Source organism: Oncorhynchus gorbuscha, linkage group LG02, assembly GCF_021184085.1.
Source record: "Oncorhynchus gorbuscha isolate QuinsamMale2020 ecotype Even-year linkage group LG02, OgorEven_v1.0, whole genome shotgun sequence".
Taxonomy (NCBI): domain Eukaryota; kingdom Metazoa; phylum Chordata; class Actinopteri; order Salmoniformes; family Salmonidae; genus Oncorhynchus; species Oncorhynchus gorbuscha.
This window is the reverse complement of record NC_060174.1, coordinates 13,448,108-13,474,946: the sequence shown is the minus strand read 5'-3', so window position 1 is coordinate 13,474,946 and position 26,839 is coordinate 13,448,108. Positions and strand designations below refer to the sequence as shown.

The following is a 26,839-nucleotide window of genomic DNA, read 5'->3' as shown; positions in this document are numbered from 1 at the left end:
ATAGAGTAGGACCAGATAAAGAGGGATCATGGCAGAGGGCTAAAAATAAATACATCTCTGAGAGGAATGCCTGACCACTATGACAACTGATCTGTGTGTGTGTATTGCTCTTTTCAAACAGCAGGTGGCCATTACCTTATATTGTCTTGCACAAGCCATCGGTCAGTTTTCAATTCTTTTTTAAGTGGTTTGAACTGCTTGATGGCCTGAAAACGAAATAATGTAGTCAGAATTGCAAGGAAGCTGTCTTAGGATTTAACTACTGACAGCTTGACCACAGAAGAGTACTCCTGTTCCTTGCAGTGATTAGTAAGTCAATTTATTTGAAGAATGAGGACCTATGGAATGGCATCCATGTTGCTTAGCCTTCCACTTCATCTATACTTTACAAAGTTGCCACGGACCATGTCCCAGTCCAATTTGACATAATGGTCTGTGTGGTGGATATGCTCATTCCCCACATTCTCTCTGGTGAAACCTATAGGGATGCCAGTATGACATCATTGACTACTTGCTTGCCAATAGGCCACTACCTATACATAACTCAAATCAAACTTTATTTGTCACATGCGCCGAATACAACAGGTGTAGACCTTACCGTGAAATGCTTACCCCTGCGTTGCTTGCTGTTTGGGGTTTTAGGCTGGGTTTCTGTACAGCACTTTGATATATATCAGCTGATGTAAGAAGGGCTATATAAATACATTTGATTTGATTTGACTGGAGTCTTGGACTATTTTTGGGTATTTTCTCTGACACTGCCAAGTATATAGGTCCCGGATGGCAGGAAGCTTGGCCCCAGTGATGCACTACCCTCTGTAGCACCAAGATGCCGAGCAGTTGCCATACCAGGCGGTGATGCAACCAGTCAGGATGCTCTCGATGGTGCAGTTGTAGAACTCTGTATAGGATGTCAAGAGCCGTTCCCTTACACTTGTGTTCAAAAATAGAGCAGAGCACCAGTGGAATGCACATAGAAATGGAATCAGAACTGATGGCTATGATGCCTCATACTAGCTTCGAACAATGAAGAGGCACACAACTCTGAAAGCTTTTTGTCAATTATTTTCAGTCATTATTACACAATTGGTTGTCAATACCATATCATTTCCCCATAGACACATTTTTAAATATGCCCAAAAATCTAAATCTTAAATATCAAAACAGCTGACCCAACCTATGCACCTGTTGATCATTAACATGAACCCACCACATTGTATCCATATTTCAGTTCAATTTAACACAGAACAATTCCTATCATGATTATAAAGGAACAACGGTATTAGAAGCAATATTAGCATAGTTATCACTATAGTTCAGAGTCAGCTCCCTTTCTTCTTCTCCACGTCCTCCATGAGTCTCTTCCTATACTTGAGCATCTTCTCCAGGTGTTTAGATTGCAGGGCCTCCTGTAGAGACCTCAGCTTGGTGCCAAGGGGCAGTGGGACAGTGGATACGCCCGGCTGCAGTGCCTGCAACGCCGCCAGAGTCGAGGAGAACGAGTCAAGCATATCCGGGCACACAGAGAACATACAGGCATTCCACAGACGACAACTCGATGTGTCTCCAGCGAACCTCAGGCTCTCAGGGCTCAGGCCCCAATTTGTGATGATTGTAGAAATGTGTGTGCTAAATGTTCAATGATAAATGCAATCCAATTCATAGCCTACATTCAGATGAACATTAATTTCCAACATTTAGTCATTCGTTCGTTTCTTTCAGACGTTTAAATAGCCAATAACCCCGTCTTATTTACAGTTGTCGATATCGACATTGGCCAAAAGTTTATGATAACAGCTATTTTATTCGGATGACAGCAAAGCGAGAAACGCACGGTCAACACACCATGCTTTCTGTCTGACGCTTCCGCACAGCGCAAATGTACATATTAACTGTATCCATGACAACATGAAAACCTTGCAGTTCACAGAGACCGCAGCACTGCAAGAGTGAGCAAAATTCACATATGAAATAGCAAAATATTTTACAATCAACTCATGATCCTATGTTCTACGTGCTAACTTTAAGTATTATGAATTTTGTTCCGTTTTTTAAAAACAAATGTGGCTAGGCTACTATTGTATTATGACCACTAGCCTGTGTAATATGCCTCTTCAGATCAGAGGGAAAATGTGAAGACCACTGAAGAAATGGATTCACTTGATGCCCAAAGGAAATACCTAGTGACCTGCTCGGAGTCCCTTATATTAAGCCATGGGCAGGGACCAGGTTTGGACCTAGTGGAGAAAGAGACTGACCCTCAACAGGTTGTTATGGTCAATCTGAGCTGCTTACTGCTGAAAAACCTGGATAATGTGGGAAGCTGCAGGTCACTAAGAGTATGCATCTTGGCAGACAATTTTATATCCACGATAGATGCTCTCATCGCATGTGTGCATATAGTGAAGTTGGATCTTAAAGGAAATCAGGTACCTTTTACTTAATTAAGGCCTTAACTTTACATAACCAGGAAATCCCAATGATATCAAAATATCTATTTCTGAGGGAGACCTAGATATGACTCAATTGACTTGATTTGAGTGGTATATCTTGTTCCTTTGATATACCTGATTGATACTGTCTGTATCTGATTGTAGTAAAACCATTTATATGCTGTATCATACTAAACATCATGGTTAATACTATATCTTGCTCTCTTTGTTTGGAATTTTGCAGATGCCTTTCATTCAGAATATGAAATGTGAGCATGATGTAGTCTAGCTCTGGTCTAGGGTGCTACTGCAACTCATTAATAGAGGAATGGACAGTAAAGCCCTGGACCAGAGCTAGATAGATGTATTCCATCTGTCTTTCAGATAACCCAACTCCCCGGCGTAGTGTTCTGGGACAGCCTGAGACGACTCCAGCTGCTCCATCTCCATGACAACAACATTGGGACTAGAAAGAACATTGAGGGGTTGTCAGGCTGTCCTAACCTCACAGCATTGACCCTCTACGACACACCGCTCAGCCTAAAAGGAAACTACAGACACTGCATCATCAACAGCATCTGGTCATTGAAGGCTCTGGATAACTTTGTGGTCTCTGACGAGGAGATCATTGAAAACTGGATCCTCCCTCTGCATTTCAAAACCCTCTGTCATCATTTTTACTTGAACCTCTATCCAGCAGCTAAGATGGTTTGTAGGCCTTCTTGTGCTCCTTGATGTCATTTGAAATGTGTTTCCCATGTTATATCCATGGTGTTTCCTCCATCATTTTCCCATAAACATTGAAATTGTCTCATCCAGGGGCCTTATCAGAGTGAAATGAGAGCAATCCATAAGATTATATCAGAGGTCAATAGGATCCAGTCCGTTTATTCTCCAACGTTGATCATCCAACGATGGATCAGGGGACATCTGACCAGAAAAAGGCTTGGGTAAAGCATTTAATGTTGCCATACTGTTCAATGAAAATTGACACAAGTATTCCATAAAAGGGGCAATCAGCAGTTGCTACATCAATATTTTGACTTATAAATTAATGATATGTACCCATTGATTCTTGAAGAATAGAACTGTCGCACCCCATCAGAACCCCAAATATTAGCTTGTTTTACTCCAATGTTTTTAAACAAAGTAAATGTAAACAAACACTGTATAGCCTCAAAACATGGTTAATTCTCTTTAATTTTTAGATCATTGATGGTCAGTCCTTTGAGTGTAATTACATTTTTCCAGTCCCATCCCTCAGCTTTTTACCAAAACAGTGGCGCGGAGAAAACTTATTGTTTCAACTTCTGATTATCCCTTTAAAGAATTGATTTATATAGGAAACCAAAGCCTCATGTAGGAAATCATTTTCCTATAGCTCATTGACCGCACACAATCACCTCTCTTTCCTTGTGTATTCTGTGTCATGGTGTTTCACTGAAATGTTATCTGTTTTTATTCTGTCAGACTTGTCCCTGCTGTGCCGAGACAGGAGAGGTTCAGCATCAGAGTCCATCTGTCCCCCATCCCCTCTGTGGAGACAGACAGTCAACAGACCCAGGGAGAGACATGGGTCAAAGAGTGCACAGCTAAACAGCACCTGCAGGTTTGGACCCCCAATAATTCCATTACACCCTGCAATGTAGCTGTGTCAACCGGCTCCGAGTGGGAATGCTGATCTAGGATCCGTTTTGCCTTTTAGATCATAATAAATAAGATTACATGGACAGGGGGAACCTGATCGTAGATCAGTACTCCTACTTTAAGACACTTGATACTCCTAGAATGAAACACCCACTCAATCGAGTTTATATGGCCTCCATTATTCCACTTTAATTTGCAGACATGGATGAAAAGGGTCATGTATAAGGTATATGAATACCGTCATTGTGAAACCATTTAAAAAATAAACAACTAGGCAAACATCTGATAATATTTGTAGAGTTTCTGTTTTAGTAAACAACATTTGTCATGATCTGAGAACGTTTTCCAGAGGCACAAGGAACAAGATGCGAAAATCAAGAGATTGTATGTCAATCTGAAGAAATTGGTGCAGGCTGGTAGCCCAGAGGTAAAAAGTTAACATGTTTTTCTGACAGCTATTTTCGTTTCCCCATGCGTTTTCCCATGCATTTCCCCATGCAATATATGTAATTACATGTGAACTAAAGAAGTGTTTTTTTCCCTGTTTGACAGGTTATACAAGAGGTGGTGACAAGCCAGGCGTCTTTAGAGGCCAAGAAACAGAAAGACATCAGTCCTCCGCATAACACCCTTCAGAACAGTAAGACCATGAGGTCCAACAGAGCCAAGCATAGTGAGGCGAAAAGAGGTAGGATTGCATCTCAAATGGCACACTATTCCCTATATAGTGCACTACTTTTGACCAAGGACTTATATAGGGGATAGGGTGCCATTTGGTATGTAGATGTAAGAGTAACATTAGAATCCATCCAGTATGACCATTCTAATCATCACAATAGTGTTGTTATTAGAGTACATTTGTGTTGATCTTGTCTGTCTCTGATCAGACTTCACTGCTGCAGAGGAGTTCTATGAAGAGAAGCTTGGGAAAATGTGTTTCCGCCTCATCGGCTTCAAGGCTCTGGTCCACCAGGTCGAGCCTGTCAGCAACATGCTCATCTCCCGGCAACAGGGGGGACGGGACATCCGCAGCGCCATGCGCCTGTTCCACACACAGCGTCCCGAGCCACCCAAGCGGCCCCAACCTCGACCACCCCTGATCAATGCCGAGAAGCGTCTGATGGGTCGCTGCCTTGGCTCCATCAGCCTAGCCCCCTTCCAGGTGATCCAGCGGGCCTACCGGATGAGGGAGCAGGCCGAGGCCCTGCAGAGGAGGGCCAAGCAGGTGGCCCATTCCCAGGCTCGGAGGGAGGGCGCCCAGGGCCAACGCCACGGCCTCCTGGAGGCCCGTAGGGAGGTAGTGCTCCAGGTGAGAGAGAAGGAGCAGGAGGAGGTGGAGGAGGCCCTGGCCCTGCTGAGAGCTAGCCGGGACAGGGAGGTGCAGGAGGTCAGGCAGAGACACGCTGTGTTCCTGGAGGAGAAGAGGAGGCGTGCATCGGAACGGGCCATGGTTGTCGCCTTCAGCAGGCAGCATGCCTTCCTGTCCAAGACGGTCAACAGGCATGCTGTGCGGCAGAGGCAGAGTCACACACAGCAGGAGAGGAGTGTCATGGTTGCCAGCAGCAGGCAGCAGTCCCGGATTCAGAGGGAACTCAAAATGGGATGCATAGAGGACAGGTACTGTAGGGTCAGCAAGAGGATCACCTCTAAACTTACCTCAATCTTATTATTGTCATTCAGTATGATTTTAAAACCCTTTATAATGCCTAAATACTGTAGCTGCTTCATGTGAAATGTAGAATAATAATATATACATGTTATAACAGACCCTTTTTTTTTACCACCTACAGTGCATTGGGAAAGTATTCAGACCCCTTTACTTTTTACACATTTTGTTACGTTACTGCCTTATTTCAAAATTGATTAAATCATTTTTACCCTCAATCTACACACACTACCCAAGCAAAAACAGGTTTAGAAATTTTTGCTAATTTCTGAAAAAAATCAAACTGAAATATCACATTTACATTCAGACCCTTTACTCGGTACTTTGTTGAAGCACCTTTGGCAGTGATTACAGCCTTGAGTCTTCTTGAATATGACGCTACAAGCTTGGCACACCTGCATTTGGGGAGCTTCTCCCATTTTTCTCTGCAGATCCTCTCAAACTCTGTCAGGTTGGATGGGAAGCGTCGCTGCACAGCTATTTTCAGGTCTCTCCAGAGATGTTAGATCGGGTTCAAGTCCAGGCCACTCAAGGACATTGATACTTGTCCTGAAGCCACTACTACGTTGTCTTAGCTGTGTGCTTAGGGTTGTTGGAAGGTGAGCCTTCGCCCCAGTCTGAGGTCCTGAGTGCTATGGAGCAGGTTTTCATCAAGGCTCTCTATGTACTTTGCTCTGTTCATCTTTGCCTCTATCCTGACTAGTCTCAGTACCTGCCACTGAAAAACCTCCCCACAACATGATGCTGCCACTAACATGTTTCACCATAGGGATGGTTCCAGGTTTCCTCCAGATGTGACGCTTGGCATTCAGGCCAAAGAGCTCAATCTTGGTTTCATCAGACCAGGTTGTCATGTGCCTTTTACTGTGGAGTGGCTTCTATTTGGCCACTCTACCATAAAGGCCTGATTGGTGGAGTGCTGCAGAGATGAGAACCTTCCAGAAGGACAACCATCTCCACAAAGGAACTCTAGAACTCTGTCAGAGTGACCATTGGGTTCTTGGTCACCTCCCTGACCAAGGCCCTCCTCTCCAGATTGCTCAGTATGGCTGGGCGGCCAGCTCTAGGAAATCTTGGTGGTTCTTCCATTTAAGAATGATGGAGGCCACTCTGACCTCTACAGATAATTCCTGCGACCTCATGGCTTGGTGTTTTGCTCTGACATGCACTGTCAACTGTGGGACCTTATATAGACAGGTGTGTGCCTTTCCAAATCATGTCCAATCAATTGAATTTACCACAGGTGGACTCCAATTACAGTGCCTTGCGAAAGTATTCGGCCCCCTTGAACTTTGCGACCTTTTGCCACATTTCAGGCTTCAAACATAAAGATATAAAACTGTATTTTTTTGTTAAGAATCAACAACAAGTGGGACACAATCATGAAGTGGAACGACATTTATTGGATATTTCAAACTTTTTTAACAAATCAAAAACTGAAAAATTGGGCGTGCAAAATTATTCAGCCCCTTTACTTTCAGTGCAGAAAACTCTACAGAAGTTCAGTGAGGATCTCTGAATAATCCAATGTTGACCTAAATGACTAATGATGATAAATACAATCCACCTGTGTGTAATCAAGTCTCCGTATAAATGCACCTGCACTGTGATAGTCTCAGAGGTCCGTTAAAAGTGCAGAGAGCATCATGAAGAACAAGGAACACACCAGGCAGGTCCGAGATACTGTTGTGAAGAAGTTTAAAGCCGGATTTGGATACAAAAAGATTTCCCAAGTTTTAAACATCCCAAAGAGCACTGTGCAAGCGATAATATTGAAATGGAAGGAGTATCAGACCACTGCAAATCTACCAAGACCTGGCCGTCCCTCTAAACTTTCAGCTCATACAAGGAGAAGACTGATCAGAGATGCAGCCAAGAGGCCCATGATCACTCTGGATGAACTGCAGAGATCTACAGCTGAGGTGGGAGACTCTGTCCATAGGACAACAATCAGTCGTATATTGCACAAATCTGGCCTTTATGGAAGAGTGGCAAGAAGAAAGCCATTTCTTAAAGATATTCATAAAAAGTGTCATTTAAAGTTTGCCAAAAGCCACCTGGGAGACACACCAAACATGTGGAAGAAGGTGCTCTGGTCAGATGAAACCAAAATTGAACTTTTTGGCAACAATGCAAAACGTTATGTTTGGCATAAAAGCAACACAGCTCATCACCCTGAACACACCATCCCCACTGTCAAACATGGTGGTGGCAGCATCATGGTTTGGGCCTTCTTTTCTTCAGCAGGGACAGGAAAGATGGTTAAAATTGATGGGAAGATGGATGGAGCCAAATACAGGACCATTCTGGAAGAAAACCTGATGGTCTGCAAAAGACCTGAGACTGGGACGGAGATTTGTCTTCCAACAAGACAATGATCCAAAACATAAAGCAAAATCTACAATGGAATGGTTCAAAAATAAACATATCCAGGTGTTAGAATGGCCAAGTCAAAGTCCAGACCTGAATCCAATCGAGAATCTGTGGAAAGAACTGAAAACTGCTGTTCACAAATGCTCTCCATCCAACCTCACTGAGCTCGAGCTGTTTGGAGGAATGGGAAAAAATGTCAGTCTCTCGATGTGCAAAACTGATAGAGACATACCCCAAGCAACTTACAGCTGTAATCGCAGCAAAAGGTGGCGCTACAAAGTATTAACTTGAGGGGGCTGAATAATTTTGCACGCCCAATTTTTCAGTTTTTGATTTGTTAAAAAAAGTTTGAAATATCCAATAAATGTCGTTCCACTTCATGATTGTGTCCCACTTGTTGTTGATTCTTCACAAAAAAAATACAGTTTTATATCTTTATGTTTGAAGCCTGAAATGTGGCAGCAGGTTGCAAAGTTCAAGGGGGCCGAATACTTTCGCAAGGCACTGTAAGTTGTAGAAACATCTCAAGGATGATCAGGATGTACCTGAGCTCAATTTCAAGTCTCATAGCAAAGGGTCTGAATACTTATTAAAAAAAATTCTCCTAAAAACCTGTTTTCGCTTTGTCAATATTGGTATTGTGTGTAGATTGCTGAGGGAAAAAAATATTTAATACATTTTAGAATAGGGCTGTGAAGTAACAAAATGTGGAAAAAGTCAAGGGGTCTGAATACTTTCCCGAAGGTACTATTTAGCATGGCATGATTATTGATAATTGAGGCATCTATGAATGTGTTATAAATGGTTTATGAAGGCTTCATAAAGCCTTGGAAGTTAAAGTTGGACCATTCTCGTGTTTGCTGTTACGTATTACAGGCAACAGTCTCTAAAGGAGGAGGCCATTACATCCAGAGTGAACAGAGACACTTATCTGGCCACGAAGAACACCAACCAACTCCTCCAAGCCCAGGAGAGAGTGGCCAGTGTGAAGGCCAGCCATGCCAAGATGGAGGTCCTGCATCCTGTACCGGTCAACCAGACTGCCTGATCACCACCTCTGGTCCCCCTGTATCCCTCCACCATGCTTCTCAAAAGTTTAATGCTATGAACGTTTTTTTGGGGGGGGCTATTTGTTTATCTTTAATTCTGTTTATGAAACCACAAGGAGTAAGGAATGTGAGGATTCTGGGAAGATGAACAAGAGAGGTCAAACCAAGGTCTTTAGTGTTTATTGTTTGAGTGAAATCACAGAAATTCATTCACCTCATGATGTCTACTCATATTGAAATACTTAGCCATTGTCCACATCTGTTTTTATTTTTAAGCTAACCATTTGTCTCTGAGATTAGTCTCTCAAATCAAAATTACAGTTAATGTACATCTTGACTACAGATTTGAAAGGTTGATTACGAACATGATTCAATGAGGTAGGACATATCCTACCAGTATTTTAAAACAAGCTGCATGTAAATGCTCAGGCATGAACTAGTCTGCTTTTTTACCCACAGTTCAGTAGCTAGAGACAAGGCAGAACATGTACAAGCATGTCAGACTCAACTGCAGCATAACAAACCATGTCTCACGTTCATAGGTCTACTAACTGTTTAAATGCCCAGATAAGATCTAACATTTATTACAGAGCGTAGTATTGCACATTTTAAAAATATTTGGTCTAAATAGCCTGGTCCCAGATATGTTTGTGCTGTATAGCCAAGTCATTGCCATGGTCATTGTCATGCCAAACTGGGACCAGGCAGTCTAAAAGTTCTGGCAGTCTAAGAGTATTTAACTAGGCAAGTCAGTTAGGAAAAATATCGTATTTACAATGTTGACCTACTCTAGCCAAACCCGGACGATGCTGGGCCAATTATGCACCGCCCTATGGGACTCCCAATCACGGCCGGGTGTGAAACATCCTGGAATCGAACCAGGGACTGTAGTGATGCCTCTTGCACTGAGATGCAGTGCCTTAGACTGCTGCGCCACTCGGGAGCCTAACTGTAGCATAACAAACCAACTTGCATACTTCTCATGTGCATAGGGCTACTAACTGTAGTATTGCCCAGATAAGACCTAACATTTAATACAGAGCCCAACTGCAATAAGTAAGTAACCTGTAGTGTAGAAAATGTACACTGGAATATCACATCAAAGACAGTAATACCAGTAACAACTAAAAGTCCTTTGACTAATCCCACATTTGAGAAATGCATAACTTCTGATTTCCTTGGCAGTTGAGATCAAGAGGGGGTATCCCAGAACTGTATCTCCTAAAGAGGAGAGGGGTGGATTTTTTTATTTGACCTTTATTTAACTAGGCAAGTCAGTTAAGAACAAATTCTTATTTTCAATGACTGCCTAGGAACAGTGGGTTAACTGCCTGTTCAGGAGCAGAATGACAGATTTGTACCTTGGTCAGCTCTGGGATTTGAACTTGCAACCTTTCGGTTGCTGGTCTAACCACTAGGCTACCCTGCCTCCCCATGGGGTAGGAGGTGCTGGGCCAGCATGATGAAACCATTCGGTCACAGGTCAGAGGGGGGCAGGACGACCAGGCTGTCTCTGTTCTCCTCCAGGTACTTGTTGCAGGAGTGGAAGGTGCCGTAGAAGCTGGAGGAAAGGCCTGCAATGTCGTTGGAGATGTAAGGGAGGACTCCTGGTGTGGCTTGGTTGTAGTAGGAGATCTGAGGTAAAACACAGGGACAATGTGGTCCAAAAAGAAAACAAAAAGCACATGTTCTATAATATTTATGACTGAAAACATGTATAATGTAGAAGTATTAAACTCAGCAAAAAAAGAAACGTCCTGTCTGTCAACTGCGTTTATTTTCAGCAAACGTAACATGTGGAAATATTTTTATGAACATAACAAGATTCACCAACAGGCATAAACTGAACAAGTTCCACAGCCATGTGACTAACAGAACTTGAATAATGTGTCTGTGAACAAAGATGAGCAGGGACCCTGGGCATCTTTCTTTTGGTGTTTTTCAGAGTCCGTAGAAAGGCCTCTTGAGTATCCTAAGTTTTCATAACAGTGACCTTAATTGTCTACCGTCTGTAAGCTGTTAGTGTCTTAACGACCGTTCCAGGCACATGTTCATGATTTGTTTATGGTTCATTGAACAAGCATGAGAAACAGTGTTTAAACCCTTTACAATGAAGATATGTGAAGTTACTTGGATTTTTACTAATTATATTTGAAAGACAGGGTCCTGAAAAAGGGATGTTTCTTTTTTTGCTGAGTTTATCATCTATCTAGATGTAATGTATATCAAAATATCAAATTTCTATATTCTTGCTATGTAACTACTGTAGAAAAATATAAAAAGTATGATGTATGTAAAATGTGTATGTAAAGCCGACAAAAGAAAAAGATGTAAAAACAACATTTATTTTTGTCCTCCGAAGAGGGTGGGTGGAAAGCTTGCACTTCTTTCTACACTCAGCTTACAGGATAAGGTGTATACACTGTGGGATGAAGAAAATCACTGAGCTAGCTGGTCCCAGATCTGCTTCTACTGTCTTACCAACTACGGTTGCTGTCATGTTTGACATGACAATGACCATAGAAGTCGGCTTTACAGCACAAACAGATTTTGGACCAGGCAAGCTTTTCGCTTAGCTAGCGAAGAGCCCCATTGCCCCACCTTGGTGACAGCATTGGACTCCTCCCAGATACTGAAGCCGGCACAGAGCACCTCACCCCGGGTGTAGTCCTCAGTGGCAGGGTGGGTCGGCAGGGTGACAGAGCGCAGGGCAATCAGGTACGGGTCCCTGAGGTGGACAGAAGAGGTGGATCGCGCCATTAAAGCGTGATAAAGATGTGGAATTTGGCAGGTTGATAGATACAGTACTGTGGGACACAACCAGACCCGGGTAAGTTATGGTGAAGAGAGAACATGAAAAGAATGCAGTGCCATTGGAAAGTAGGAAGGATTGTTGAGTCATTGGGGAACAAAGACCAAGCAAAACATAAAGCATATTGGTGAAGTCAGGATGCTGATGGATGACAGACAGGCCGCGTTACCTGGAGTCACAGGGCTTCCTCCTAGAGGCCAGAAGGATGAAGTCCTGGCCCTTCCCCCCCTTACTGACACACGGAGTGGCCACGCGGTAGATAGTGTCATCCTCATCTGCCTGGATGATCACATCACATTTTCTACATAGGACGAAAGGGAAAAGACACACTGTGAAATTGAGGTTTCAATCCAAATGTAGATTGGATATCGGATATCAAAAGGATTATAGTAACTACTTTGTGAATGGTTGTGACCACTTGTGGCTGTGTTCCGACTAGCTGTGACTGTTGTGACTACGTCAGTTGTGAATGTGATACCCACTGGTAATGCCTGTCCCACTCATGTCTCCTGCGCAGGTCTGAGAGCAGATGGAACGCTTGTTCAGCAGGGACAGTGACATGAGTCTCCACTTTAAAACACAGTATCTGGTTCTCCTCCAGCGTGTACAGACTGACCTTGGAACAGATCAGGAAGGAGGGGGGTTAAACCATGAATATAGGATTTTTACAGGTTAAAGCAGAGCCTATTCCTTTACTATGACATATTATTGACATTTAGTGGAATGTTTTATGTAGCGAGCTCCTTTAAGAAAGACGGTTGACTTGTTGCACATTCCTTCCTCCCAGTCCCAACTTAATCAAATCAACGTGTGGGCCGAATTCGGGGGGGTGCAACTATGACTGTGCATTAGAAAGTAATGATTTGATTAGACAGTGGGGAGGAGGAGAGGGGACACATGCAATCCTTGAACATCATTCTAATGAATAATATCAATGGTGTTCAATCATATTCTTACCCTTTTCTACTTGCAATACTAACCTTATTTTTCTCAGAGCTTAACATCCAGTTGCTTCGAGCAGCCATAATTTTCAGTGCAGACACATTGTTGTAGCTGAGATACATCTGGGGAAAATAAGGTTTGGATTCAGAATCGGAAGAATGATTGTTGTTTCAAAACAAGCACAGGCCAGTACACAGGGAGGCAGTAGACTGTTAAATCTGTTATCAAACCCCAAAACAACACATTTAATCTAGGAGTAGTAGTAGTAAGTTGTGGTCAGTTTGTGTTTGTGTGTTACCTGGTTGCTGATGTCCCAGGGCACAGACAGAGGAACCTCCGTTTGCTTGCAGGAGATTATGTACTTTCTGTAAACAGACAGTGTATAGTAATGTCAAAACAGATGAAAATGTGTTTTGACTCAATAGTTTGGTTTACTGTTTACACACTAATTCAGGGGTATCACTCAATCAGCCCAATTTAATGTGGCCTGGCATGATTTCTTAGCAAAAAAAATGATATACTGTATATAATTGATTTTTAAGGGAGGGGGCTCATCTACTGGAGGGGCAAAATGAGTTTGACACCCCCTGCACTCACTGATAGAAATGGGGAATAGGACTGTGATGATTTTCATCTCCTCACCTATCCAGACGAATCTTCTTCCTAGCAATAGCCTCCTGATAGCGTCTCTTCCCATCCTGACAATTAAATAAACAAGTGAAATGGGCTTTCACAGTTCTACACCAACATTGGATGAGCAGACGCATGCATCTCTTAACATTACAAATTCAACAACCATATGGCATTTCTCAATATAGACCTCCATAAACACACACACACTCTTGCATGCAGTCTCTCTCTCACACACACACTCCACAGGTCCAACAGCCTGTTCTTCTGAGGTCATCTGCAGAACTCACCACAGGTTCGGGTCGTATCCGGGGTAATGTACGTGGCTTCCTGTCCTTGTCCAGCACCTCAAAGGTCATGAAGGCGCTGTTGATGTGCCGCAACGCACCCGCACCCTGGTAGGCCTCTGCACATACACCCACCTCCATACTGGAACACACACGCACAAATAGGTTACATAGACTAATATCATACAAACATAAAAGGTTGCCATACCAGTTTCCCATTCATTGGTTTGTTGCCAGTAAATATCCCTCAAAGCTGAAATTGAGTTCATTCAGTTCATTGGGGCTCACCGTAGCAACAACAAAAAATCTACGTTTTTCAACAGAAACGAAAACAGGCGGTTGTTATTGGACAGTGGTTGAGAACAAGCGGTTCTAATTTTCTTCAGTTTGGTGCCTAATGAATAAGACTTGTGTTTCACCTGTGTTTGAAGGCATTGTTAACAATGGCCTTTAGCACCAGCCGGTCACCGATGTGAGACGGGCCCCGGAAGTGGAACATGTCTATGGTCCTCAGAGTGGGGTGAGCGTTACACAGACGACTAGAGAGTAAGAGTGAGATGAGAGCGAGAGAGAATGGAGGAAAGAGAGCATATTAGACTAATAGCATTATCACATTTCTTCTCCAGAAGAAAAAAGTCAACATGGTTTAGATCTACTCATTCTACTAAATACACTGAACAAAAATATAAAATGCATCATGGAACAATTTCAAAGATTTTCAGTCAATTGAAACCTATGGATTTCACATGACTGGGCAGGGGTGCACCCATGGGTGGGAGCCAGGCCCAGCCAATCAGAATGAGTTTCCCACAAAGAGCTTTATTCCAGACAGAAATATTCCTCAGCAACGCTCCCCCAAAACTTGAGACATCAGTGGCATTGTGTTGTGCGACAAAACTGCACATTTTAAAGTTTTTTATTGTCCCAAGCACAAGGTGCCTTCCGGAGACACCTGAAACCCCACCTCTTTAAGGAATACCTAGGATAGGATAAAGTAATCCTTCTCACCCCCCCCCCCCTTAAAAGATTTAGATGCACTATTGTAAAGTGGCTGCTCCACTGGATGTCATAAGGTGAACGCACCAATTTGTAAGTCGCTCTGGATAAGAGCGTCTGCTAAATGACTTAAATGTAAATGTAAAATATGTGCACCTGTGTAATGATCATGCTGTTTAATAAGCTTCTTGATATGCCACACCTGTCAGGTGGATGGATTATTTTGGCAAAGGAGTAATGCTCATTAACTGGGATGTAAACAAATATTTGTGCACAAAATGTAAAATAAATAAGCTTTTTGTGCTTATGGAACATTTCTGGGATCTTTTATTTCAGATCATGAAACATGGGACCAACACTTTACATGTTGTGTTTATATTTTTGTTCAGTGTATATTAAAAGACCCAGTGCAGTCAAAATGTGATATGAGGTTGGAATAATACTGTTCAAATGATGATAATGCCCTTTTAGAGTAAGAGCTTTTAGTCTGCCTAGTGACATCAGCATGCGGTTAACTAGTTAATAGACAAATAAGAAAGAGGTCCGACCCTCTCTACCCATAACAGCTAGTTTTTAGTTTCCCCCTCCCCACTCAGACAGTCCAAGCAAAATTCTTGCTTGAGAAATTTATATTTTTGTTTCTTTTTGACAATTTTCATTGAAAGACAATCACAGTAAGGTACTTAATTGTTACCCAGAAATGACGTCTGCATGGGGCCTTTAATATATACTAACTATCTCCATATTCTGTCACAATAAGAAACCTCATTATCTCTATGAGAAGGACAGGCTACAGACAAGACACTCACCATGCTGCGATGGTGGCCACGTTCTCCATCCAGGCCATGATCTGACCCCCGAAGGTGCTGACCTGGTGGTTGGCATGGGGAGGCAGCACCAGCTCCACACTCTCCACCCGGGTTCGCTCTGCTGACACCGCACCCTGGTATTCCTGACACTCTCCTGTTGACACGCACAAAGACACATACTGGACTGTAATGCTGCTCTTCACCAGGCTGGGCACGGGTGTGACTGCCACTGATATCATTTCATATTAGAGATAAGTGGGACTTGGACATCTGTGGTATCCTGTGACATGTAAAGGTTATAAATAGGGCCTTCTCAGCTATAACTAGGACCTTATAAGCTATAACTACATTTACGTCAACTTTTCGGTTACTGGCCCAACACGCTTAACCCCCTGCCGCCCTGTGGACTTACGGTGCATTCGGAAAATATTTAGACCCCTCGACTTTTTCCATATTTTGTTACGTTACAGCCTTATTCTAATATAGATTAAATCATTTTTACCCCTCAATCTTCACACAATACCCCATAATGACGAAGCAAAAGCAAAAACATTTAGAAAATGTTGCAAAAAATAAAATCTGAAATACCACATTAACATAAGTATTCAGACCCTTTACTCAGTACTTTGTTGAAACACATTTGGCAGCAATTACAGCTTCTAGTCTTCTTGGGTATGACGCTACAAGCTTGGCACACCTGTATTTGGGGAGTTTCTCCCATTCTTCTCTGGCTGGACCACTCAAGGTCATTCAGAGACTGTGTGTTGACAGTATACTGCCTAGTTGGGCTGTGTGTTGACAGTATATTACCTAGTTGAGCTGTGTGTGTTGACAGTATATTACCTAGTTGAGCTGTGTGTGTTGACAGTATACTACCTAGCTGAGCTGTGTGTTGACAGTATACTGCCTAGTTGAGCTGTGTGTTGACAGTATACTACCTAGCTGAGCTGTGTGTGTTGAGCTGTGTGTTGACAGTATACTACCTAGCTGAGCTGTGTGTGTTGAGCTGTGTGTTGACAGTATACTACCTAGCTGAGCTGTGTGTTGACAGTATACTACCTAGCTGAGCTGTGTGTTGACAGTATACTACCTAGTTGGGCTGTGTGTTGACAGTATACTAACTAGTTGAGCTGTGTGTTGACAGTATACTAACTAGTTGAGCTGTGTGTTGACAGTATACTAACTAGTTGAGCTGTGTGTTGACAGTATGCTACCTAGCTGAGCTGTGTGTTGACAGTATGCTACCTAGTTGAGCTGTGTGTTGACAGTATGCTACCTAGTTGAGCTGTGTGTGTTGAGCTGTGTGTTGACAGTATACTACCTAGCTGAGCTGTGTGTGTCGAGCTGTGTGTTGACAGTATACTACCTAGCTGAGCTGTGTGTTGACAGTATACTAACTAGTTGAGCTGTGCGTTGACAGTGCACTACCTAGTTGAGCTGTGCGTTGACAGTGCACTACCTAGTTGAGCTGTGCGTTGACAGTGCACTACCTAGTTGAGCTGTGCGTTGACAGTGCACTACCTAGTTGAGCTGTGCGTTGACAGTGCACTACCTAGTTGAGCTGTGCGTTGACAGTATACTACCTAGTTGAGCTGTGCGTTGACAGTATACTACCTAGTTGAGCTGTGTGTTGACAGTATATCACCTAGTTGAGCTGTGTGTTGACAGTATATTACCTAGTTGAGCTGTGTGTTGACAGTATATTACCTAGCTGAGCTGTGTGTTGACAGTATATTACCTAGCTGAGCTGTGTGTTGACAGTATACTACCTAGCTGATTTGTGTGTTGACAGTATATTACCTAGTTGAGCTGTGTGTTGACAGTATATTACCTAGTTGAGCTGTGTGTTGACAGTATATTACCTAGCTGAGTTGTGTGTTGACAGTATATTACCTAGCTGAGTTGTGTGTTGACAGTATAATACCTAGTTGAGCGGTGTGTTGACAGTATACTACCTAGTTGAGCTGTGTGTTGACAGTATATTACCTAGTTGAGCTGTGTGTTGACAGTATATTACCTAGTTGAGCTGTGTTGCTGCTCAGTAAGTCTGTGATGATCTCAGCATGAGTCAGTCTCATCCTCCTCCTCTCTGCCGCGATGCTGTACTCCATCTGCTCTGTCTGCGTCCGCGGAATCACCTGCTTCAGCTGCACCTGCAACGTAAACACACACACACCCCAACACTGTGTGTGTCCTCCTATTGAAGCATGACATATTGATGTGGTTTATACGTCCAACACTGTGTGTGTCCTCCTATTGAAGCATGACATATTGATGTGGTTGATACGTCCAACACTGTGTGTGTCCTCCTATTGAAGCATGACATATTGATGTGGTTGATACGTCCAACACTGTGTGTGTCCTCCTATTGAAGCATGACATATTGATGTGGTTGATACGTCCAACACTGTGTGTGTCCTCCTATTGAAGCATGACATATTGATGTGGTTGATACGTCCAACACTGTGTGTGTCCTCCTATTGAAGCATGACATATTGATGTGGTTGATACATCCAACACTGTGTGTGTCCTCCTATTGAAGCATGACATATTGATGTGGTTGATACATCCAACACTGTCAAACCAAGATGGGTGCCCCCTCACTCTTCAGCCCTCACCTTCCCCTCCTCGGTACGTCGAGCCACAAAGGTGGCAAAGGCATTGCACACGTTCCACTGGCAGCTACTGAACAGGTCCTCGCAGCTTACCGTGATGCCCACCTGCGGATAGGGCCCACATGGCATCATATGATGACACCAGGCAGAGTGTCAGAGATATTGTTACATACATATATTAGTAAGGTCTCGTCACACATGGTGCCCTCTATTCACTAATTGTACATTTATATCATTGAACACAGAGCATAGGTTACCATTTGGTGAATTAAAACGGGACTAGATTCTACAGTAAAGAACACAGGTTGTAAACAGGGATTCTCTATTATGGCATTGTGTATCATTTCTCTCCCCAATATACATTATTAATGATTTCAAAACAAAAGTTCAATAGATTTAATATTTACTACACAAAGATGGTGTCCCCACAAACCTCCATGCTGGATGTGAAGGCTCTGTTCACTTTTGCCTTGATGTTAACAACCTGTCCGACTCTGCGTAAAAAATAAACAAACATTTCTATGATCAACATTGGACAGTGGTTACAGTGTGAACAGAAGAACACCAGCCCCTCCTTTCTGTGGCTAGGCTAAAGGCTATAAGTCACTGTAAATATACTGAAAAACTATGTTTCAGGAAGTGAAATACTTACCCTATAGTGTGCTCAAAGTGGATGTCGTCAACAGAGGCAGTAATACAGGGAGACCCAGCATGTCTTTCAGCTGTGACAACATAGAGGTCCACAAACATCATATGTACAGTACATACGTGCCTTCTCGGCTGACAGGACTCCATAGCTGTTGATCTCAAGCTACGTCTCGGAGGGCTGCAGTCAGAGGCTGCATCCCAAATTACACCTTATTTCCAAAAAGTGTACTATTTTGGGCCAGAGCCCCAGGTTGGGACTTGAGAAGGACCGCTTTTTCTTTAGAGGTCATACTATGAGGTTAAGGTCATCGCTCACCAGACAGGCAGGCTGTGGAGTCCATCCACTTGAGCAGCTGTCCTACGCTGAGCTCTCCACAGTGGTTGGCGTGGCAGGGCATCACGATCTGGCTCATCTTGACCTCTGTGGGGTTCCTGTACACCTCGCCACTCTCCAAGATGAAGAGGGGATCCTCCATGGGGTCTCCGTCGCCCTTCTCACACGACATGACTCTGGACTGTACAGCGGGACACAGGGGAAAAGTAGAAGCTAAAGTTTATTACAGTATTTGAAAGGGATAGTCTCAATCTAGTGTGTCATGCATGGTGTTATAACAATTTATAGTGTTATAACCATTTATTGTACACCGTTTCACCTCTTTAAAAAAGGTGCTGCTTGGTTGGTTTTAGAATACAAACAAAGAATATTGTAGTTATTCAAGCTCTTTGAATAAATGATTATATTAGTTCATTATGCCAAGGTCTTAGTGGCAACCTATTTATAACATTCGAGGAAATCTTAATCTAGTTACAAGGAAAAATAATTCAGAACAAAACAGATTATTCCACAGTCTGAGCTAAGCCTACTTGGCTCGCAGAAGGACTATAGGTGAACAAGAGGCAATTCCCACCCTAAATGCTTTGTTTATGCAATGGGTCTCATGGAAATACCAAAATAACTTACACAATGGAGTAATCACGTCTCAATTAAACTAAACATGTTGTTCCTCTTTTTTTGCAATTTTCTCCTGTTTTTGTGCCTTCAAATAATACTTCGCTCAAGCAGCACACTCATGCCCCAACAAAATGGTTATTGTGCTTCACAAAAGAAGGTGCTTTACTTGGGAAAAAATCTGTAGCTCAGTTTGTCATCTGACAGATTGCTTAAAAACATGTTTTTCCCTCGAAGAACACTGTGTAATGCTGTATAATAATACCCTTAGTGAATTGGATAGGAAACTCGAAAGACTCGCTGACTGTAGACTGTAGATCTGGTTGAAATTAATCCAATTCAAAGAATAGACTAGTGTATTCGTCTATTACGGCTAAAATAGAACGTTGCAGTTAGTCTATTTATATTATCAACTGTCTGTTCCAGCTCTCTGATCAAATGAAATGGTCACCTGTCTCGTGCTCACCGGACATACGATTTAGTGGAGCAGTAGCAGTGACGTCCAATTGACTGGTCTAATGTACAAACGGGATTCGTCCAGTTATTCGGTTATTATCTCACACTCATGAGACTACTAGGCTATACGCGTGGTGGAATGAGTCACTCACTGATGGAATACATTGACAGAGTAAAACGTGACAGAGTAAAAACAATGACTTGGCAATCGCTCTTTAAACGTTTTACATAATTTCCCAAGACAATAAAATAGACTTACCCAAAGGGAACTTTTCAGCAGACGGTCAGGTCACATTTGCATGAATGAATAAGCAAAACAAAACTTTTCAGTCTCGTGTAAATCTCCACTCTCTGCCAATTCCTTCATTCTCCGGACACAACTGTGTGGCATGCATGCAATGATGTATATAAACCATGGAATACTGATTCCACCGCGCAGCCATCTTGGTACTCCTCCTGGGTTCTCAAAACGATTTTGGAAGCTATAGAAATGCATTTATTAACGTCTAGTTTCGTTTTTGACACGTTTATTATATTACATTTACCTTAATGCATACTTTAAAATATATTATGTGAGCTAAACATAAAAATAAAATAAAAAATTCAGAGTACTGTTACTGTCCCCACTAGAAAAAAAAACTACCAATAAATACATGTGATTTTGTCCTTGAAACATTTAATTGAAATACGGTAGAATTCCATGAATTCCGATGACCGCTCCTAATAGGGAGTGCCAATATGGCTGACTGGCGGCTTCATAGACTCAACGACCAATACATAGCGTCTGCAATCAAGGGTTTATATACATCACTGGTGGCATGACGCCGCTAAACAGAGCAGACACACCTCCTGTTGCTGGACGTGGGGTACCAATTTAAATGACACTTTTTAAGGTGGAACTTTAATGTGGAAATGGTCCATTAACAGTTTTAAATATTTAAACCTGAGATCTGCATGAAAGAGCGCCACTGGGGTATTTGTTATTGTTTTTTAAACTGGGCAGAGGAGCATCATGCAGTATTGTAAAAACGTTCATAGTAGGCTAAATACTCTGCGGTTCTATCTTTCAGGGGACCTTGTGGTGTAGGCTAGGTTCATTTCTCATTAGATTCATGGAAATATTCACTTTTGAATTGTGAATCATTTTCAAAGATCCGTTTGAGATATAACAACAAACATGTTAATGCGCTCCCAAGTGGTGCAGTGGTGATTGGGAGTCCCATAGGGCAGTGCACAATTGGTCCAAACCTGTAGCCAGGGCAGGTGTCATTGTAAATAAGAATTTGTTCTTAACCGACTTGCCTGGTTAAATAAAGCTTTGTTATATCAGAAAAAAATATTCATATTTCGAATGTGAATATTTTTTCATTTTTTCCTGATATAACAAAGAGTTTTATTTAACCAGGCAAGTCGGTTCATCTAATGAGAAATAAACCAAAAATTGATTGGGAAAATAAAGTACAGTACACGACCCAGTGCCCCTGCAGATACTACTGGTGCCAACCTCTGTCCAAGGGAGGTAACACTATTCCTCTCAAAGTGTTCCACATACACAACCTAATGTGAACAGGGAAGTCTTAGCGATTATCCAATGACCATGTACTGCAAGAGCTGTGCCATATATTACTATTAACCCCCCCCCATTCTAATATCCCCCCTATTCTGAAATTGAATTTCTGTCCCCCCAAGTTTTATCATTGGAATATGATACAAAACGAGGCAACAGTGTGCTTTAGAACCATGCGTACATTTCCGAGCGGTCAGGTAGGATGTTTGGAGTGTTTATCCGACTGGATTAAAAAATGTCCCCCTCCCCCCACACTTCTAAAACTAAAGTTACGTCCCTGTATAGGCCTATACCACAAGGTCCCCTGAAAGATAACTCAGTCTGCAGTGGTTCCCAAACTTTTTATAGTCCTGTACCCATTCAAACATTCAACCTCCAGCTGCGTACCCCCTCTAGCACCAAGGTCAACGCACTGTTGTTTTTTGCCATCAATGTAAGCCTGCCACACACACACACACACTATACGATACATTTATTAAACATAAGAATGAGTGAGAGTTTGTCACAACCCGGCTCGTGGGAAGCTCTTATAGTACCAGGGCACAAATAATAATCAATAATTTTGCTCTTTATTTAGCCATCTTACATATAAAACCTTATTTGTTCATAACAAATTGTGAATAACTCACCACAGGTTAATGAGAAGGGTATGCTTGAAAGGATGCACATAACTCTGCAATGTGCACAAAAAAACATACAATGATGGAAAGATCTGTGTGTTGTCCTTGTTAATGCAGACAGAAAAGAGCTCCAACTTCTTAATCATAGCCTCAATTTTGTCCCTCATATTAAATATAGTTGTGGTGAGTCCCTGTAATCCTAGATTCAGATCATTCAGGAGAGAAAAACACCCAGATAGACCAGTCGTGTGAGAAACGTCATCATCATGCAAGAGGTCAGATAAGTGAAAATCATGGTTAGTAAAGACAACTTTAAGCTCGTCTCTCAATTCAAAAAAACATGTCAATACTTTCCTCCTTGATAACCAGTGCACTTCTGCATGTTGTAAAAGCGTTACATGGTCACTGCCCTTATCATTACATAATGCAGAAAATACTTGAGTGTTCAGGGGCCTTGCTTTAACAAAGTTAACAATTTTCACTGTAGTTTCCAAAACATCTTTCAAGCTGTCCGGCATTCTCTTGGCAGCAAGAGCCTCTCGGTGGATGCTGCAGTTTACCCAAATGGCATCGGGAGCAACTGCTTGCACGCACGTTACCACTCTAATATGTCTCCCTGTCATGGCTTTTGCGCCATCAGTACAGATACCAACACATCTTGACCACCAAAGTCCATTTAATGTCACAAAGTTGTCCAGTATTTTAGAAATATCCTCTCATGTTGTCCTGGTTTGCAAAAGAGGAGGTCTTCCTTAATTGACCCCCCCATAAACGTAACAGACCTATACCAGGAGCTGTGCCAGGCCCGCCACATCTGTTTACTCATCCAGCTGTAACGCATATAATTCACTAGTTTGTATGCGAAGCAGTAATTGTTTCAAAACATCTCCTGCCATGTCACTGATGCGTCGTAAAACAGTGTTGATTGAGGAATGCTTTGTCTGTATAGTTTTTGTCCTTTTCCCCAGCATTGTCCCAGCCATATCCGCGGCAGCAGGAAGAAATAAGTCCTCCACAATAGAATGAGGCTTGCCTGTCCTAGCCACTCAGTAGCTCACCATATAAGACACTTCTCGACCCTTCTTGTTAATGGTATCTCTTGCTTTTATACTGTCTTACTACTCAAAAGTCGTCTTTATTCTCGCTGAAAATGCTCCGTGGCTTATTTTCCAAATGGTCATGTTTCGTTTCTAAATGTCTGTGCAAGAGTGAAGGTTTTCCACGACAGAGAAACGGTTTATGTGATTGGATGTTAATTATTTGACGAGGCTACCTGTATTTGACAGTGTGTTGTTATTTCGCTGAACACTAGATGGTTTATGTCTTGTTTTGCACATATGAATATTACAGTTTAATGTTATTTTGGGCGAGAAAAAACACCCAAATGTATAGTCCCGTTGGAAAATATAAATGTACTGTTTGAAAATGTGAAGAATGATTTTGTTATAAAAATTTAAAAAACGTGAATCACATTTTAATTTGGCGTAACCCCGTAACAAAGTTTGTCTATGGTGAATTTAAGGTTACAGGTTGAGAGCCAAGATAGTTTTTTTACATAATATTTACAGAACGAGTGCCAGCTAGCTCTCACAATTTACCCCAATAAGTTAAGATTAGTTCATAACCAAGTTGGAAGGTGGTAATCACCGAGTTGTGAAGTTGTAATTACCAGTTGGATGCATTCACGTGCTTTGAACTGGTTGAGAAATGCCGATTGACTATTGACCAACAAGCTGCAACAACCATAAGATAAAGTACAGCTATCATGCTTTTAAACAAATGATAGTGTTCAAAAAACATGAATAGTTGTTTTTATAAAGAAGGTTTGCTGTTGCATTTAACTGCTAAAATGTTATCAAGGTAATTTCCTTAGTAGGTGATGACAAGTTTCCCACTTGTAATTTCCAGTTGGAGGGGCTGAATGCCCCAGTTGGAGGGGCTGAATTTTTTCCCATGCATGTAGTAAATACCACACTCCCAGTTGGTTATGAACGCAGCATTATAGCCTCGTCTGTTGACGGTTTCAAGACCCCCCCATCAACTAACTGTGACTGGCACCTCGGCTATCGCGGAGTTGAAATGCATTGTCATATCTGGAGGCCTATTTGGTTTCAAATAAATTCACCAGTCGATCAGGAATAAGATGTGTGTTGTCAATGAGAACAAAACTAGGTTAAACAACTCCAGAAAAATACTTTCAGGTAACTAGTTTGAGTCTAATATGATTTAAATAAAATGAGAAGACAATTTTTTTTAACGATGGTGTGTGAGGCTACAGTAGGCTAGCCTTTAATGTGCAAAGTACCAAAAATAGAAGGCTAATGACAATACAAATGGTAGCAATGTGATATCAGGACATTCGAATTGCTCGTTTTAGGATACAAAACTAATTTTCAGCCAGACGCGTGAGAGCGTGTATCTTGTTTACCTACGGGTGCTTTGTTAGTCAACAGCTTTTAAGAACACGTGAACCTATTCCACATCAACAACCAATAAGGCGTCTCTTTTTACTTGCCGTTTTCTTAAAGAGGAAGATGCTACTACTTCAGTTCAGAATAGTCAATTATAAAATATTAGACTAGATGGAAACAGGTGGTAGCCTAGACCTATTATTATTTGACCCTGCTGGTCAGCTATGAACATTTGAACATCTTGGACATGTTATGTTATTAATCTCCACCTGGCACAGCCAGAAGAGGACTGGCCAACCCACATAGCCTGGTTCCTCTCTAGGTTTCTTCCTAGGTTCCTGCCTTTCTAGGGAGATTTTCCTAGCCACCGTGCTTCTACACCTGCATTGCTTGCTGTTTGGGGTTTTAGGCTGGGTTTCTGTACAGCACTTTGAGATATCAGCTGATATAAGAAGGGCTTTATAAATACATTTGATTGATACATTGTTTAAACTACTTCGGGGGAAAAAACCTTTGCATTTCACAATAGTCTATGACTGACATTTCAAACACAGAAATGATATATAATATGGGTTAACATTGGCATAACCCGTTCGCCTAAAATGAAAATACACTAAACATGTTTTGTTTTGCTCATGTCCAATGGAAAAAGTATAATTTGGGCTCCAATAATCACTTACAATTTAATACATTGTCGTCATAGCAGGGCTGAAACTGGAGTGCTTGTCTAGATGATACCTCTCAATGTTGAATAAAGTGTGCCTTTTATTCTTACTTTGCATGATAATGAACGTTGGGATATGTAAAGTAGATGTCCTACTGGAACAACCACCTCCAATTGGCAACAGCAAAGCATGACATAACGTTAAGGCAGGGCTAAATGGAATTCCTGTACGCTCATTGGTGAAAATAGTTGCCATTCAATTTAGCCCTATCCCCTTCTCCTTGACCAGGCTCGGTTGAGAAGTGCAGTAAGGAGTGCGAGAGAGGGTCGCGGCCGTGGCAGACTGATGGTCTGACAGATGAAATAGCGAAAATAGAGAAAGATAAGGCGGGCGTTCACCCTCACAAAACCATGTTCCCTAAAGGCAAAGGGTCCGCTGTGCCGTCGGATGGACAAGCACGGGAAAAGTAAGTTTTCAAACATATTTCTTACCTAATGCATATTATACCCCACCTCGGCTTTGTGGTTTGCCGGACAGCGAATTTCCTCTTACCGAGGAGGATGGAATTGAATGAACCGCCTTGTCTGCTCGCCATTCGTTCCCGTTTCTGACTTCGGCTTTATGCTCTTCCTTGGCCTCATTACTGCACGTAAATGGGTGCTTTTATTTTCAATTAAGGGTCTGTAAACTATATATTTGTTTATGGAAAAATTAATAGCTTAAACAAATGCACCGTCCAATTTGCTTTACGTATTGTATGTTACATTAATTGATTAAAATGTAGCTCCCACCAGTGTTTTGGTTACTACTTTGTTTGAGTTCGCCGCTACGATCCAACACTCATTTATCGACCTATAATTACGCGTTTTCTTCTTGGTTACAATGTTTCCGATTTGAAGTGTTTGGAAAGCCATCGTGCGAAAAGGCCCTTTGGAGTCGGTGGTCCATGCAAACCGTCTGACTTCAAATTTAGGGGTGTATTCATCCTGCCGATTCTGTTGCAAAACGTTTCTGAAACGGAAACGAACGAAATGGGGCGGGACCTACAAAAAATGTGTCCAATAGAAACTCTCGTATTTACTTACAAAACGGAACTGCAACTGTTTGGACAAATTATTACACAACTCAACTGTCGATCATGTGTCTCAAAGTGCAAGGCATCTTAGTTGTTTAGAGACCAAACACCCAACATCAATCAGGCCCTCAAGGACTGGAGTCACCCATACATTAAGCCTACCGTTTGTGTCGAGGCTAATTTATCTGCT

The 26,839-nt window shown here is 42.2% G+C and overlaps 3 protein-coding genes across 8 annotated transcripts in view; 2 read left to right on the top strand and 1 right to left on the bottom strand.

The window, feature by feature from the left end:
* The first annotated feature begins 2,150 nt into the window (after positions 1-2,150).
* lrriq3 (leucine rich repeats and IQ motif containing 3) lies at positions 2,151-9,436 on the top strand. The gene is made up of 7 exons (XM_046299315.1): positions 2,151-2,429; positions 2,817-3,140; positions 3,252-3,382; positions 3,903-4,041; positions 4,632-4,767; positions 4,967-5,696; positions 8,995-9,436. The coding sequence occupies exons 1-7, from the start codon at positions 2,151-2,153 to the stop codon at positions 9,164-9,166; spliced, it is 1,911 nt and encodes a 636-aa protein (XP_046155271.1). The 3' UTR covers positions 9,167-9,436.
* acot11b (acyl-CoA thioesterase 11b) lies at positions 9,332-26,534 on the bottom strand. 3 transcript variants are annotated; one of them, XM_046301646.1, is made up of 16 exons: positions 26,066-26,534; positions 19,223-19,421; positions 18,911-18,980; positions 18,692-18,752; positions 18,262-18,363; positions 17,661-17,796; positions 15,644-15,797; positions 14,258-14,377; positions 13,842-13,980; positions 13,564-13,619; positions 13,220-13,286; positions 12,960-13,043; positions 12,462-12,595; positions 12,149-12,280; positions 11,769-11,895; positions 9,332-10,802 (listed from the first exon to the last, which is right to left on the bottom strand). In XM_046301646.1, the coding sequence occupies exons 2-16, from the start codon at positions 19,410-19,412 to the stop codon at positions 10,644-10,646; spliced, it is 1,731 nt and encodes a 576-aa protein (XP_046157602.1). In that variant the 5' UTR covers positions 19,413-19,421; positions 26,066-26,534; the 3' UTR covers positions 9,332-10,643. The 3 variants fall into 3 exon arrangements, with proteins under 3 accessions (XP_046157602.1, XP_046157594.1, XP_046157612.1); XM_046301638.1 differs by lacking the exon at positions 26,066-26,534 and adding an exon at positions 20,571-20,863; XM_046301656.1 differs by lacking the exon at positions 26,066-26,534 and adding an exon at positions 19,868-20,015.
* The window catches only part of LOC123997436 (single-stranded DNA-binding protein 3-like), a 30,326-nt gene continuing 28,049 nt past the window's right edge, over positions 24,563-26,839 (top strand). For 2 of the 4 annotated variants that reach the window (XM_046301682.1, XM_046301672.1), the window contains exons 1-2: positions 24,563-24,699; positions 25,863-26,040. In XM_046301682.1, coding sequence (XP_046157638.1) covers positions 24,642-24,699; positions 25,863-26,040 — 236 coding nt within the window. In that variant the 5' untranslated portion in view covers positions 24,563-24,641. The remainder of the gene's footprint in view (positions 24,700-25,862; positions 26,041-26,839) is intronic. The other 2 variants (XM_046301698.1, XM_046301691.1) reach the window with 1 other exon arrangement.

What these genes read in the sequence shown, in the direction of transcription:
- acot11b (XM_046301646.1), bottom strand. Translation starts at nt 19,412, where the DNA reads ATGTCGTGTGAGAAGGGCGACGGAGACCCCATGGAGGATCCCCTCTTC. An exon ending in CACTTTGAGCACACTATAGG is followed by an intron (nt 18,753 to 18,910) that starts GTAAGTATTTCA and finishes TTTTTTACGCAG; the next exon opens with AGTCGGACAGGTTGTTAACA. An exon ending in CCTTCACATCCAGCATGGAG is followed by an intron (nt 18,364 to 18,691) that starts GTTTGTGGGGAC and finishes CCCTATCCGCAG; the next exon opens with GTGGGCATCACGGTAAGCTG.
- lrriq3 (XM_046299315.1), top strand. Translation starts at nt 2,151, where the DNA reads ATGGATTCACTTGATGCCCAAAGGAAATACCTAGTGACCTGCTCGGAG. An exon ending in TCTATCCAGCAGCTAAGATG is followed by an intron (nt 3,141 to 3,251) that starts GTTTGTAGGCCT and finishes TGTCTCATCCAG; the next exon opens with GGGCCTTATCAGAGTGAAAT. An exon ending in CAGCTAAACAGCACCTGCAG is followed by an intron (nt 4,042 to 4,631) that starts GTTTGGACCCCC and finishes CCTGTTTGACAG; the next exon opens with GTTATACAAGAGGTGGTGAC.